At 37.0% G+C, this 17,012-nt stretch overlaps 2 protein-coding genes across 3 annotated transcripts in view; both read right to left on the reverse strand.

Annotated features, from left to right (window-relative positions):
* Positions 1-9,463, reverse strand: part of uacab (uveal autoantigen with coiled-coil domains and ankyrin repeats b) — a 60,114-nt gene extending 50,651 nt beyond the window's left edge. The window contains exons 1-2 of one of the 2 annotated variants that reach the window (XM_084107519.1): positions 9,424-9,463; positions 9,236-9,290 (exon numbers count right to left, since the gene is read on the reverse strand). In XM_084107519.1, coding sequence (XP_083963645.1) covers positions 9,236-9,283 — 48 coding nt within the window. In that variant the 5' untranslated portion in view covers positions 9,284-9,290; positions 9,424-9,463. The other variant, XM_084107520.1, reaches the window with a different exon arrangement.
* A 2,223-nt stretch (positions 9,464-11,686) lies between these two features.
* Positions 11,687-15,940, reverse strand: rxfp3.3a1 (relaxin family peptide receptor 3.3a1). The gene has a single exon (XM_084107689.1). It carries the CDS (start codon positions 15,593-15,595, stop codon positions 14,573-14,575), a length of 1,023 nt encoding a protein of 340 aa, XP_083963815.1. The 5' UTR covers positions 15,596-15,940; the 3' UTR covers positions 11,687-14,572.
* Positions 15,941-17,012: the final 1,072 nt, after the last annotated feature.

Raw genomic sequence — 17,012 nt, forward strand, 5'->3', positions numbered from 1 at the left:
ACCAAGGTCAGATAAATCCCATCACATAGAGCCTCTTTCACCTAGCTATCATCATATAGAGAATGTGTCTGTTCCCCGAACTTGGAAATCCAAAAAAACGTTTAAACCCATCTAAGGTTAAAAATTTAATTGATGTTCATCAAATAAAAAACAGCTATAATACAGATGAGCAAATGCTAAAGCTTGGGTTGCTGAATATTCGATCGCTTACTTTAAAAGCACTCGCTGTTAATGATATGATTTCAGATAATAACCTAGATGTGCTGTGTTTGACAGAAACCTGGCTAAAACCAAACGATTACATTACTTTAAATGAGTCCACCCCGCAAGATTACTGTTATAAACATGAGCCTCGTCTGAAACGCAAAGGGGGTGGTGTTGCTGTAATTTATAGTAATATTTTAAAAACCACTAAGAAACCAAGTTTTAAATATAATTCTTTTGAAGCATTGGTGCTTAATGTAAAAATATATAGTGTAAACGATAAATCACGCTTGAGATTTATGCTGGCTACTGTATACAGGCCACCAGGGCACCATACAGACTTTATCAAAGAATTTGCGGACTTTCTATCAGAATTAATATTGACTGCAGATAAAGTACTAATTGTTGGTGATTTTAATATACACATCGATAATGAAAAAGATGCATTGGGATTGGCATTTAAAGACATTGGATTTAGACAACACGTGTCAGGACCTACTCATTGTTGTAATCATACTCTAGATCTAATATTATCACACGGAATAGATGTTGATGCCGTTGAAATTCTGCAGCAGAGCGATGACATCTCAGATCATTATCTAGTCTCGTGTAAACTTCATTTAGCCAAGGCTGCAAAGCCGACTCCGTGTTTCAAATATGTTAGAACTATCACTTCTGCCACTAAAGATTGCTTTATCAATAATCTTCCTGATCAGTTTCATCTTCTCAGCATCCCAGATAGCTTAGAAGAACTCGATATTGCGACAGAAACTTTTAACTCTCTCTTTTCCAGCACTTTAGACACAGTTGCTCCGTTGCGCTTAAAGAAGATTAAAGAAAATAGTCCAACGCCGTGGTACAACGAGCACACTCGGGCCCTTAAGAGAGCAGCCAGAAAAATGGAGCACAACTGGAAGAAAACAAAAATAGAGGTATTTCGCATTTCATGGAAGGAGAGCTCGATTACTTACAGAGAGGCTTTAAAAGCTGCTAGATCTGCTTATTTTTCAACCCTATTAGAAGAAAATAAACATAATCCTAGGTATTTATTTGAAACGGTGGCTAAACTAACGAAAAATAAAGCTTCAAGCACCGAAGTTTCCAAGCAACACAGCAGTAATGATTTTATGAACTTCTTTACTTATAAGATTGATAATATCAGGGACAAAATTATAACTATACAACCGTCTACTACAGTATCGCATCAGGGAGTGCATTGTAGTCTCCCTGAGGAAAATTTTTATTCATTCGTTGCTATAGGAGAGGAAGAATTTACTAAACTCATTAAATCATCTAAATCGACAACATGTATGTTAGACCCTATCCCGACTAAGCTACTGAAAGAGATGCTTCCAGAGGTCATAGATCCTCTTCTTAATATCATTAATTCGTCTTTGTCTCTAGGATACGTACCAAAAAACTTTAAGCTGGCTATGATTAAACCGCTTCTTAAAAAAAACGCAACTTGATCCTACAGAATTAGTCAATTACAGGCCGATCTCGAATCTACCTTTTCTGTCAAAGATATTGGAAAAGGCAGTATCCTCACAACTGTGTTCCTTTCTTGAAAGAAATGATATCTGCGAGGATTTCCAGTCCGGATTTAGACCGTACCATAGTACCGAGACAGCTCTCGTTAGAGTCAAAAATGATTTGCTCTTATCATCCGATCGTGGTTGTATCTCTCTATTAGTGTTACTCGATCTTAGTGCTGCATTTGACACCATTGACCACAACGTTCTTTTAAATAGACTCGAACATTATGTTGGCATTAGGGGAAATGCACTAGCATGGTTTAAATCATACTTATCTGACCGTTATCAGTTTGTAGCAGTAAATGAAGAGATGTCTTATCGATCAAATGTTCAGTATGGCGTACCACAAGGCTCAGTACTAGGACCGCTGCTGTTCACTCTGTACATGCTACCACTAGGAGATATCATTAGGAAACATGGAATTAGCTTTCACTGTTATGCTGACGATACTCAGCTGTATATTTCTTCAAAACCTAACGAAACTTATCAATTCACAAAATTAACAGAATGCATAGCTGATATAAAAAATTGGATGACTTGTAATTTCCTGCTTCTAAATTCTGAAAAACAGAGTTTCTAATTATTGGACAAAAAACTTCCTCACGTAATAACCTAGAATACTGTCTAACACTGATGGCTGCTCTGTTAAGTCTTTGTCGTCGGTTAGGAACCTGGGTGTGCTCTTTGATACCAATCTTTCATTTGAAAGTCACGTGTCTAGTATCTGTAAAACTGCATTTTTCCATCTTAAAAATATATCTAAATTACGACATATGCTCTCATTGACAAATGCGGAACAGTTAGTTCATGCGTTCATGACCTCAAGGCTAGATTATTGTAATGCTCTACTGGGTGGTTGCCCTGCACGCTTAATAAACAAACTACAGCTAGTTCAAAACGCAGCAGCTCGAGTTCTTACCAGAACCAGGAAATATGACCATATTAGCCCGGTTCTGTCAACACTGCATTTTGCTCCTTATTAAACATCACATAAATTTTAAAATATTGCTGATTACTTACAAAGCACTAAATGGCGAGCTCTTAACGCATTATAGTCCTTCACGTCTATTGCGATCTCAAAATTCCGGCCAGTTGATAATACCTAGAATATCAAAATCGACTGCAGCCAGTAGATCCTTTTCCTATTTAGCACCAAAACTTTGGAACAGTCTTCCTACCATTGTCCGGGAAGCAGACACACTCTGTCAGTTCAAAGCCAGATTAAAGACACATCTCTTTGACCTAGCATTCACATAATACATTATAGACTTCTATAATTCAATGTTAGGCTGAATAGATTAGGTCAGCCGGAACCGGGAACACTTCCCATAAATCCTGATGTACTCGTTACATCATGAGAAGAATGGCATCTACGCTAATTTTAGTGTCTGTGTTTATCCCGAGGTTTTCCCGCAGCCTGCCGGATCCAGGCCGTATCCAGATCTGATGAAGGACCTTTGCCTGGACCCGATGACAACGCAGTGCTGAAGTGCCAACTAGTCTCTCCCTATGGAGGATCCCTTTACCACTCTACAGACAAGGCGTTGTCGGGAAAATTCGTTTCGCGTTCCTACCCCAAAGCGACAAAATAAAATAAAATTCTTTATCAAAATTTATAAGGAAAGACAAGTACTTTGTATAGGCTTGGCTTGTAGGTAATTCCAAACCTGTGCACATATATTCAAACGCACATAACTATAGAACCCATTCTAAATGCGCATGTGAACGCCATCAGCGTTTCTCACAGGTTCGCGTTTAAAGTCTGTGTAGAGAGAATGGTGTCGTCTTAGCGGCCCCTAATTTAATAACAAATGATCGTTGCGACCAGGGCCGTTTCTAGCCTTTTTGGCACCCTAGGCAAGATTCCTATTGAATCAAAATCACGCAGCACAAACAGAATGCCTATATAGGCTACTTAATTAAAATCTTGTGCTGTTTTATAAAGGCACAAAGCCATATCACAATTTCAATTTTAGTTCGTTGACAAAATATAACGCTAGAGACCTTATGTTAGGCTATACATTTTACATCTCATGTGTTGGGAAAAGGGAGAAGAGCGAGTTCGGCAAAAGGCGGATTCGAACTCGGGTCGAACCAAAGTCCTTTTTTCTCTGGTCGAACGCATCAAAGCTACTTTCAAGCACCTCACACCTTACGACCTATGCCACTGTAGATATTTAGTGGTGGGCGTCTTTTTGCCAAAAAGACAGGCACTTAGTGCAAATATACGCTCCATTATCGGAAATGTAAAAAAATAAGGATTTTTCTTCCACTCGCTTGGGCGAGAAAAAAATCTCTTGGTGTGGTGGGGGCTCTCACTGGCGCCCCCCAGCTGTTTGCGCCCTAGGCGACTGCCTAGTTTGCCTATGCCTAGAAACGGCCCTGGTTGCGACGGAAGCAAATCAATCAAATATACTTTAGCTGGAAAAGAACTTAGCCTAATTAAAGAACCGCTATAAAGCCAAAGCAATCTCTGTTACCTAAAATTATACGCTTATCTCTGTAAAGCTGCTTTGAAACAATCTACATTGTTAAAAGCGCTATATAAATGAAGATGACTTGACTTGACTTGACTTCTATATTAATGTGTTGCCTTCATTGAAGCACACATGCACACAATCACACATAGAAACATTCATACGCAGTCATATCCTGTCAATGCTCCCCTGCAACTTTTATTAATGAAATACGTTTGCTATTCACTGCATGAATAATTTGCCTCCGCATCGTGGATTAAAATTGTGTAATGCAAAATCAGAATTGAATCAAAACGAGAATTGATCTGATTATATGGAAATTATAATCAGATCATGAAATCAGATCTTTTCTTCCACATTGTGAAGTTTTGACTCGATTCACAAGTTGCAATTAGATTTTAATTAAATTAAATTTGATTGGATATAGTCAACTAATCGTCAATCAGCAACAGTACATGGCATATTTCCTCAAGAAAAAAAATAAAATCTCTAAACTAATGCTGTAAACAATACAGGGAACACCAGTTGGTAACATCACTATAATATTAAAGGTTAGAATTAACAGATGTGTATAGGCTATGTAAGGGATAATGTAGAGCGAGGCGGTTGTTATAGCGAATACAACCCCGACAGGCTGATCAGGACCCTGACGCGAAGCGGAGACATTACCTACTGTAATGTTTCTAGCTTGTTTCTTTCTAGCTGACTAACAAGTTTTAAAGGAACCGTATGTAAGATTGTGGCCAAAACTGGTACTGCAATCACTTTCAAATTACTGTAGAGCGGTGTATCCCCTCCCCCCTGACTCGAGGTTGCCAGATAGGCTGCAGGAGCTTTCAACTAGAGCAGAGCTAGCAACCCGGATGCCGAAACACTACTGACTTTGTGATTGGTAGATAGGTGGAGGGTGGAGCATCAGGCCAAAACACAACATGACAACATCAACATCAGTTGAGGGCTGCAACTTCACTTTTAAATGACAATATCCTGTTGTCAGTGATATAAGTATTTGAAATGAACATGATTTCTTATTAATGTCTAGTGACATATCAGGGCCATTTTATGATTAATTGAAATACATTTCTTACATACGGTTCCTTTAAATGGGTTTTCTGAGGTAAATGTAACATTACATTGTTTACAAGCGGTATTATTGTCGTCTTTCAGTGGTTAAAACACTGATTGAGTGGTCACGTGATATGAATTTCGGTAAGTTGTACTGTATCTGTCAACATTCTTTCTGAAGTTCATTCATGTTTGTTTCGTGCTGTAACTAGTAAAGCGGGAGAGATGATTTTCATGCGCTCCGCGCTGCTGCTTTGCTATAGCGATCTGTCACGCTACATTAAGAGTGTCAATACAGTATTTATTCTTTGAATTTCATAATAAAATTTACAAAAATTGAGACTTTGTTTGATATTAGAAGTTACAAAGCTTATTGCAATTTATTGGATTATTGCATGTTACAAAACTTTGTTCATTCATCAAATGGAAACAGCAAAGACCAAAAGATCAAACATTTGGATTTAAGAATTGATATCAGTTTTTCAAAATGAGAATTGATTAAAAACAAGTAATCAATATTTTAACCCAGACTTCAAAAATATGATTTTCCAAACAATATAGTTGAATGGCGACTGAGGCTGTTAATCTGTGTTTAGGGGCCCTATGATTTCCATGTTGCTGAAAATGTGGACAACAATCACAGAATCCAGTCATAAAATTGGAATTTCCTGTGTAATATGACAAAATTTGGATGAATAATTACAATTGCGATATGGACTAGTCCAATAGAACTGCGAAAAGACTGCTAGTCTGCATATTGACCAAAAAAAAAAAAAAAAAAAAAACAATCCTCAAAATATATTCTTTTGTGTTCCACAGAAGACAGAAATAGTCACACAGGTTTGGAATGTCATGAGGCGGAGTAAAGGATGACTTTTTTCATTTGAACTGTCCCTTTAAGCAGAGTACAGATGTCCTGATTTCACCCTTTACAGCTGGAGAACAAAGAGGCCCTTAAAATGGTTATTTGTAATGCAAACAGCTTCAGTGATTAAACAAAGAAACCCTACTACGATATTTTCTCCTCCATCGAAAATCAATAGCCAATCTTGAAGACAACCGATGACGGTCATGTATAATACCACCAGCAAACGCAGTACAACTAGATTCATCAGTTAGATCAATTAGCCTAGAAGTTATCAAAAGTAAACTGTGGAATTTGCACTCAGCTAAAAACAAAATTAAGGCAGAGAGTTCTGAGAAATTGATCTCTAAAGGTTGATAGCTTTAGGTAGTTTGTTCACTTTATTGAAAAAATTAAAACAGAAACTGTAAGTGAGATGCAGTACTAGGACATTGTGCATTCATTTAATTCAGCCCTCAGGCATGCTTCAAGGGCTCCACAGAACACGAAACACCACTGTGTGAACACTATGATACTTTTGAAGACAAAGTTGAGTAGAATATAAACATGGCAGTGCGCTTCAGTGACTAAACATCTTCTCCAGGGTTAGTTCACCTCATATTGAAATTTGTGTCATCGCTTACTCCCCCGCATGCTGTTCCAAAATCGTTTGACTTTATTTCTTCCGGGGAATATAAAATTAGATGTTTGTCTGAATATTTGGTAATGTTCTTCCAAACAATATAGGTGAATGGCGACTGAAGCTGTTTATATGCGTTTAGGACACTATGACTTCTATGTTCCTGAAAATGTGGACAAAAACCACAGAATAGAGTCATAATAAAAATGGAATTTAGGATCAATAATAAATCACAATTGAGATATGGACCAGGGCTAGTGTACGTGAATGTACGTCTGCATGCTCTGCGTGTGAATGAACAGCACAGTTCATTCACTCACAGTTCATACACTCAGGCAGTGTCTGCGGTCTCACTATATAGAGTTCACTTCATGAGCATTTCATCATTTCCTTAGTCAAAACTATTATTGATTATTAATTTTTTTTTAATTAAACCATGGACCATTTTCAGACTGTGATGACGCATTTTAACGCTCATCAGCATCGTAAATCCTGCAACGTTTTTTATAGGCTTATTTTCAATTGATAAAAAAAATATATGTACATTTATAAACACTATACTTTGTATTATATTACCTTTGCATCAAATTACAAAAAAACTAGTTAACACTAGGGTGTTTCTGATACAGCAGCTGTGGGAGCGATGGTAAAATTTACATTTCTCTCTTCTAACTGCCATTATCAATCTCTATTTTTTTCCTCTTTTTGTTAGGGAAACACTATTGTGGAGTTTTTCTTTTGCTATTTGAGCAAATGGGAACACAAAAAATATATATATTGAATGTATTCTCTCATTAACCGCTATAGAAGTTTACCAAACTATGACAACTTCAGCTTCTGAGAAACCCGGAAATGTGAAAAGGGCCCATTATATTGGAATTCAGAAAATTAAAACGCAAAACAAAGAATTTGGGAAACAATAAAATACAATTTAAAAAAAAAAAAAAAATGGATTTCATAGGACCCTTATGCATTCCACAAAAGGGTTCATATGGGTGTGGACCAGCGTTAAGGTGACTGTATATATAGTGCCAGTATGTTGTAAAGAGTACAACTACAAACAACTCATTTTGATCCAAAAGACACATTCTTTTTTTACTCTTTCCTCACAGACAAAAGTCAGTAACCATGTTAACATGCACATTGTTCTGATTAATGTCTATTTTCTGGTCATGCTTTTATTTTAAATAAGATGTTAACATGCTCCACGGCTATTAGAATATTCCATACACCAGCATAATCCAAATAAACTTAGACATGCGTTTATTATCGCACATCTTCTTCTGGAAAAACTAGAGATCCTCTCTCTTGCCATTTATCACTTATTTAGTAAATTGGGATGAATTGTAAAATGAATGAACTGCAAAATGTAGATCTTGAGACTCCTGCAAATGTGTAAAAAAAAAAAAAAAAATCGTAATTCCAGAAATGTTTCTTCCATTCCTGCTTGACTTTTCACACTCGTCTATTTCTAATACAACCCAAAATTACATGTTTAGATATAAGATATAAATTATTGTTCATTTATACGGGATATTTTGAATAAGGCGCTAACATCGAGACATTTTTGCATATAAATTTACTGAATGAATGCTGAAACTCTGAGAGAACTCATCCAGCCATCTACACACGTCACAAAAAGAGAGGGTGTGCTCCCATGGTCCTTTGTGTTCTGTTAAGTCAGAGGGCAACCAGTGACAATAGTCCGGCTCTGAAAGCATGTGGAAATGCTTCTTTCCTATGTGTCAAAAAGGCATCAAGAGAAAACAGAGCTCATAAAGTAAGAAAGCAATGATCATCAAATGCTGAGTGAATGACATCAGTTCCTCTGAATCATCTTCAGCACGCAGTGAGATCCCTTCCTTTTAAAGCCAATTCAAAACAAAACCCTTGAAAAAGCCCCTCAATAACTAACCCCCCATGCAGCTTCCCACACGGTTCTGTGTGCCAGGCTCTTTGACATGGAAATTAAAAAGAGGGGAGGGTAAAGATTTCAAGTGTTAGCTGCATCTGAATTTAAGGTTGTTTGTGTTATTTTAGATTGCATGTTCGAGGAAAATAAAACCATTTCGTCTTTTTCAGAAGCTCAATGTGATTCTAATAGAAAATGATCTCGTATCTACATGTACAGAATATATGTAATACAAATTTTAAATACAAAATACAAGAGGCAAGTGTAATTACAAGTTTCCAAAGTTCGACCAAAAAGTTGCACCATGCAGCACAAAGATTACAGTGCCATGTTAGTGAATGAGACATGATGAGGTGTCAAAAGATTTGCCTTACTGCAAGATGATCTGAGTAAAGCCTCTGAGAACAAAACAACTATGAGTAGTGCATGAAATGACACACCGGAAGATATATGAAGTAATTCAACTATGCCAAGAAACAAATATCACGCAATTTCGATTCAGTCGTTTTCATAAAATAAAACAAACCAAAGCAAATCTGTTTCAAACTCTTAACTTACTGTGATGGTAACTTCATGCTTTTTCAGTCGATACTTCAAACTCTTCATGTTTTCTCTTTGGTTGAATAAATAAAAAGCAGCGCGTATATTAGTATTTGAATAAATATCAACAACAGTTACGTTTTACGGTTTAGTTTGATTAAGCAAAAACAACTTTTAACGTCTGACAACACACTGCGATTTTTCACCTGACGCGAAACACCACCAGGCTTATCTGTACCCGTTTCCTTACCGACAACTCCGTAAACCAATAGTAGAGACGCATAGCTGAATAAATTATGTTTTGGCCAATCAGACGTTAGAGGGGGCGGGACTTCCTCGTGGTCCTAGCAGCGTTTGAAATTGTAGCAGGGAACAACAGGAGACGCTGTTGTGCGCCTGACGTCACCCTTACCTGGGAAAAGGCTGGACTTTGTCTCAGATTCAGGGCATTGAGAGAGAGATAGTTTGGAAAACATTTATTTGACATCAACACCTGAATTGCTTTGGGTGGAGCTTAAGGTTACGTAGGCTGATAGCTAGCCTATGTATAATAGTGCTTTTCATTATAGCCTAGTAGCCTACTGATTACAGTCAATATTTATTATGATGCTAGTTATATTTTCATTGATGACTCAAAAACAGTCTTGTTTGAAATATGAGTTTATAGTGATAGCTGGTGCAAAATAATAAATCACAATCGGAGCTAAATTTAGTTTTTTAGTTTTTTAGTTTTACAATACCAAAAAAAAAGATTTTAAAAATGGTTTGCGTACCTTTAATAAAAAAAAAAAAAGATATATCTGAATATATGTTTATCATTGGTTATATTTATGCAACTTAAGAGATGTGTTGCCCCCTTCTGGCCTTGAAAAGAACAAGAGAAACGAAATGTCAGATTGCAGGTAAAACACACACACCCTTGTTTTTAAACGTCAGTCCAGATGATAGGCTATGCTTCCCACACTTTATGCAGGAAAATGTTTGCATGTTAATCATTTGCAATCAGTTGAAATGATTTGAAAGTGTTACCGCAACAAAAGTCTCTTTTGCCATAAATTGAATGCATTTCATTTTGTATTTCACTTTTGCACTATTCTCTCGTTATTTGGCACATCTGATCTGAATACATGTATATATTTACAGTATAAATTGATAGGCTGCCTTTTCCAATTTCCCATTTACAGTATTGTTGGATTTCTTCTTTTTTTTCTACGCTTGTTTATAGATTTTGTCCAAGAAGTGAAAGAGGAAGAGGCCTGATTGTCCTTGTATAAGCCCTCGGGTCAACGTCATACAGTTATTTAGCAGGAAATTTGACTCTCTCGCTGCCAAATTTTGGTTCCTGGACATAGTCACAATAATATTAGCAGAACAATTTGATGAATGACTACGGTTCATTTATTAATAATCTACCTCTGAAAGACTGTTGACAACCATTTCTTATACCATAATTTCTAATAATCGTTAACAAATTATAAATTAATTACAATGACAGAGAATTAACATTGATTTAACATTCACCATGTTTCGTTTATTTGGGAACTTCATATGCAATGATTTTTTTTTTTTTTTTAGTGAAGTGCTTAAATGTCTGAAACAGTCTTATAAACAAGCATGACATATGAATGCTGGCCATAGTTATTTTAGCTCAACTGATTGAACCTGGTCATGGGTTCAATTCCCAGGTAACACACACACACACACACTGATAAAATACCCACACTGTAAAAAAAATCTGTAGAAATTACAGTGTTACTGGCAGCTGCTTGCCAGTAACTTACTGTAGATTTAAATTGATGTTATTTACTGGCAACAGTTTGTTCAAAGTTAAATGAACATTAAACATTAACAAGTCTTTATCTTTACAGAATAAAACTAAAATAACAGCCTCATGCAAAGCATTCTGGGAACCAAAATCTGAAGGGAAAAAAAAAAACAGAAAAAGGTTGATGAAGATTTCTGGTTCCCAGAATGCTTTGCATTAGGTTGTTATTTTATAGTTTTATTCTGTAAAGACAAAGACTTGTTAATGTTTAATGTTCATTTAACTTTGAACAAACTGTTGCCAGTAAATAACATCAATTTAAATCTACAGTAAGTTACTGGCAAGCAGCTGCATAACTACAGCAATTTTTTTACAGTGCAAACTAAGGTCAGTGAGAAAGGATCCATTGTGTGTTCATTCTGCAACATCAAACAGATATTTCGTTTGCCTATATGCAAATAAAGTTCAAGCTTAATTAGTCCCTTAATTGTTTGAAATCATTTCCCGATAGATCATATTTCCATACAACACAACAGATGTTGAAAATATGATTGGATTTTGAAAGCCTGTTCAAACTATTCTATAAAACCTTTATAGAATTTATTATGAGTCTTTGTCAGACTTCAAAGTCTCACTAGAAAGAGCAAAACAAAACACAGACATGACCAAATGTATTTCATTTAAAAAGGTCAAACAATCAAGCCTAATAATAAGAAGAAATTACAACAACAGAGATAATAACTGTGCAAAAATACAAGCAAGTCAATTACAATACATGTAGTACAGTACATTTACTTATATTGTTACTGAATAACTTCAGAGGCAGACAGCAATATTACTGAAAAGCTGTGGGCAGAATCCAACGGGGCAAATTACATTTTAAATGTGGGTAAAATTCTTATCATAATGGGAATATGTTGATATGATGATGTGCATTAAGAAGTGACTAACATAACTCCTAACTCACTCGGTAATAGGAAACCATGTCTCCACAGGAAATCCTGTTAACAGTGGGGATCTGATTATATCAGCACACTCAGCGGGAGACCAAAGTGAGTTTTGTAATATTGACAAACATCCATAGGCAAACTGGTAGATTTGCATCCACACAGCACAGCAGTGTAAATCCTGGATAAAACAAAGAGACGTTTAACAGAAAGGGGAGGTAGTCTGTATATACCATCACATGTGACCACATCACATCAAAATACAAGGAAGGATTGTTTTAGTAGCAGCAGCACTGGTCAAAACATACAGGCTACTTTGAATAGACACACAGTGTGTACACAAACAGGACCTTCAATGACATTTCAAATAGTATTCAAATGACATTTAAGTGCACACATAAAATGAGAGCAGCAGAGTTATAAGAGCCATAATAACTGTGCTACTGCTTTGTTTTTAAAGGATGCTTTTGGTTAGTCTTCGATGGGAAAAAAATATTGACTGCTGCCCAGACTGTTCCTCACAGACTGTTGCCCTCCCTGCAGTCTGAACTCGGCAGTGTGACGCATCGTAACCAACAGAACATCGTCAAGAGCATCACTTCTGTGCCGGGTGTCCATTAAAAGGCTCCTGTGCGAGTGTGACGGTAAACAGCAGCAGATGTACTGTCTTTTCAAATCTTCCAAATTGCCTGCAAATGACCATCATTAGCTTACTATGTAAGTGATTTAAAGCCACCACGTTTAACAAGACGTTAAGCATTCTCATCAGTTATGAACCTGATCGCCCATTTCTGGGTAATTAACTGCATGCCGCAGAGCTGTCATTTCTACAGGATACAAAAACATGTTCTGAAGAAACACATTTCTGCTTATTTTTGCCTAATGAATTCCAGAATGCTCTGATCGAGATGGTGGTTTTTCGGCTTGGAGCTTGTGGGAGTGTCTGTCAGTATTGCTAATTGAGAATGAGACAAATCTGGATATAGAAAGCACTGCAAGAGGGGAATGCAGAGAGAGTGTGTTGTCATTCAGAATGTGTGAGGGAGAGAAAATAAAGTTGACAAACGGTTGGCAACTTAACTTAGCCTTTTGGTTAACCAGGTGGTGTGGTCGTCCATCCTTTCTTTAAAAGTTCTCTAAAAATATTAAATTAATTGTATATTTGGTAATATCACTAATGTAAAATGCTGAGAATTTAAATAATTCTAAATGGCTTATGATGAAAATAGGTACATATGGGAGACTGATGCTAGTTTTCGTTACAATGTTTATTCTGATTAATATTTCTCTGCACGCTATTAAATTTCACAGTTCGTTGCCCAACAGTGGGGCAAGTTGTCACAATGGAACTGGCCATTAAACAGCCTATTATAGGCATCTCAGCTAAATTTAAACAGTAAAATATATATACAACAAAATAATTAATTGAATTGCAAAAATGGCAAAGGTAACATCCTATAATATCAAACCAAAATTTTGGCCAACAAATATTGGAATTAATATGCTGTGTAAATTTGGGTAACACATTATTTTAAAGTGTCATTGTTACACGTTACATGTAGTTACTGTAGTAATAACTATAAATTATGCATAATTACATGCAACTAACCCTAAACCAAACCCCCAATCCTAACCCTATAGTAAGTAAATTATTATTACACAGTACTTAAATGCATTATTACACTGTTACACGGAAACCTTAAACTAAAGTGTAACCTAAATGTACATGTACAAGATGTGACAACTTGCCCTGGCCTGACATTTATGCAAAATAAAAAACACAGTTCAGCCTTTCGGTTTAAATCTAGTGTCAGTGTGTCTATTTATTTCACTTGTTACCCAACAATAGCAAAATATGATGATACTGGAATTTGATTTTGGAGGATGAAATTTACAACAAAAAAACAAAACAAAAAAGGTATGAAACCAACATACAAAAACACTGATAGGGAAAACACATTTGTGTAATTGGACTTTTGACTCAAAGGCTAATACTGAGGAGTAATCCTCCCCGACAACATCCCATGTCTCATAGGTTATATTCTGTGTGTTTACCAAGTCATATTTTATTTTATAAATTAAACATGTTTTAATTTAACATTCAAAAAACAATATAGGCTATAGCCTACACAATTACCCCTGGAATTGAGAACTAAAGTGCACAATTATGTATTAATTTAAAAAAACTTCCCTGGAAGAGAAATAATGAGCATATCAGCCATTGAAGTATAGTGCATTGAAAGGTATTGCAACTCAATTTAATTTAGCTGCGTTTTTTTAAATTGTTGGTTTTAACTGTAATGTAACATTTTATATCGAGAATTAGCTTATTTGACAACAATGTTCCACAACAATACAAAGACATTCACACAATTCAATTGATGTACACCAATCGCATGAGGCAGTTCACCCAAAAAATAACAATTCTGTCCTTATTTACTCACCCTCGTGTTGTCACAAAACTGTGAACTGATCTCCTTTTGAGCTCCACTGAAGGAATAAAGTCAAAAATGCTTGAAAAACATGAGGGTGAGCTTAAATAACGACCGAAAGTTACATTTTGGGTCAAATAACTCTTTAGGACTATACACATTTGTTCCACAGGATAGAGTCGCGGGAGACGCGCGTGCACTTCTTTAATTCTCAGACGCGGAGAAACAGGTCCTTTAGTTTTTTCCTGAACTCTCTGCGCATCAGACAGTAAATAAGTGGATTTAAACAGCTGTTTGCGTGCGCCAGGCACACAGTCACCGGAAACACATAGGTATGAACGATATAGTACGACTTATCCCAGTACACCACGTTGAATTTCACCAGCACGCCCCAAAACGTTATGGCATGATTGGGCATCCAGCAGAGGAAGAACGACAAGACTACTATGGTGACGGACTTTGTGACTTTGTGCGTTCTTCGCTTCGAGTTGCTCATCATGCTCCGCTGTCGGATGAGCCTCAATAGCAGCAGGTAACTGATGGAGACTATTCCCATTGGCAAAATAAAAGCGATTAGTATTTTCTGGAGATGATAGACTGCTAACCAATACTGTCCCTCGGGGAACCGCAACAAACAAAGTTTTTCTCCGGCCACGTTAGTGACTGTGGAGAAAATGGATGTTGGCGCGGTGGCGACGGTGGCCAGGGTCCACAGGACGACGCTGACCCACCTGATGGAGCAGCTGGTCTGTCTAGTGCTGTCCTTCAGAGCCGAAGCCACTGACCAGTAGCGGGTGACGCTCATCGCGGTCAGGAAGAAGACGCTCGCGTACATGTTCATCACGGTCACCGAGAGGATGATCTTACACATGGCGTCTCCAAACGGCCAGCTGAAGTCCAGCGCCGTGTCCACGGCCCAGAAAGGCAAAGTCAATACAAACTGAAAATCTGTCACGGCCAAATTGAGGATGAAAAAGTTTATTTTGGACGTGCGTCTGTCTTGTTTCACGCGAATAAAGAAGAAGACCAGCAAGTTGCCAATCAAACCTACGACGCACACCACCGAGTAGGTGATGGAGATCAAGCACCTCAACACCGGACTCCCATCGGCGCTCACGTCAATGTCTTCCAAGCTTTTAAAGCGCTCCCGATCACTGATGGATCTGTTGATTACACCACTCTGATTACTGTCTCCCATTGTATCCAGCGATTTCACAACTTCAGTGTTGCCCATGACGACAGATAATGTAGGCTACTACTTCTATACACTAGATTCATATGTACTTATCTATAATGAGTTGGTTATGCCTATTATTTAGTCACATTGATTACTTAGTTTTAGGCTTTTTAACTGCTAACTGACAATACATCACTGATCCTACCCTACCATACAAACAAGTTCAATGTGCAAAAACTGTGAGCACAATGCGGCGCGCCCAAGAATTTATCTCGGGCGCTTCTTTAATGTTCCCGCCCATCGAGAGCAGTGATTCGTCTTCCTGTTTGATTGACAGGACGACGCGGAGTAAAGGCACACACAACCTTGTTCCGCTTTTGCTGTATAATTTTTTATGCTCAAACCTTTATAAAATAGCATACATGAATGGAAGAAAAAAAAAAAAAAAAGAAAAAAAAAAAAACGTTTTTAATAAAAAAAGAGTTTAAACAGAGATGAGGTTTATTAAAGCGGCTTTGTGTGGAGTTGCAAGGGAACAGGTGGATCTTGTCATCTTGGTAAGTTTTCACTGCCATCTGCTGTTCACATGTAAATTTACACCATTTTCTCACGGTTTCTTACTACCACTTCAAGGCTTTGGTTTAGATGTTTCAAGGGACACTTCACCCCCCAAAAAATGAAAATGTTGTCATCATCATCAAAAGAAGATATTTTAATGAATGTTGGTAACCAGACAGTTGATGATAACCATTGACTTCCATAGTACTTTTTTCCTACTATGGAAAGTCAATGGCTACCGTCAACTGTTTGACTACCAACATTCTTTAAAATATCTTCTTTTGTGTTCAACAGAAGAGAGACACTTCATTCAGGTTTGGAACAACTTGAGGGTGAATTTTTATTTTTGTGTGAACTATTCCATTAAGTTGGGATCTGATATGACAGTTGAATGAGAGGATTGAATGAGAGAAATATTTAAAATGTGGCATTTGAGACACCATGGGTTATCAGAATGAGTAGTGAATAGAAGGTTAAAATTGTGAGAAACCATGTATTATGTTAATTTTAGTGGTTTTAAGAGTTGGTTGGTTAGCCTCATGCGTGGGTTTTATCATTAAAAAAAAGACAACCAAATTGATACATTTCATATAATCTTAAATCTGCCTTAGGCCTGTGTGAATTGAAAATGTGCCAGTTTGTTGCCCCAGATACAGTCGTTTCTGAAATATGAACAGGCACCTGGTTAGTTCTCAATTTAGAATCTTCACCTTTTCAGATTGATCCAGGCTTGTCTGACCTTTATACTGAACAGTATGCCATTCAACTCAAATGGCTTATGCCCATCTGACAGTGCAAGTTACTTTTCAGTGAGCAAGTTAAAGTAGCTGAGCTATTCAGCTCTAATGTAAAGGAGTGAATTCCAAATTCTTAAAATGTACCAAAATAATTATGAAATCTTATACACACCATGCAT

This window comes from Abramis brama (assembly GCF_963993115.1).
Source record: "Abramis brama genome assembly, chromosome: 3".
NCBI lineage: Eukaryota > Metazoa > Chordata > Actinopteri > Cypriniformes > Leuciscidae > Abramis > Abramis brama.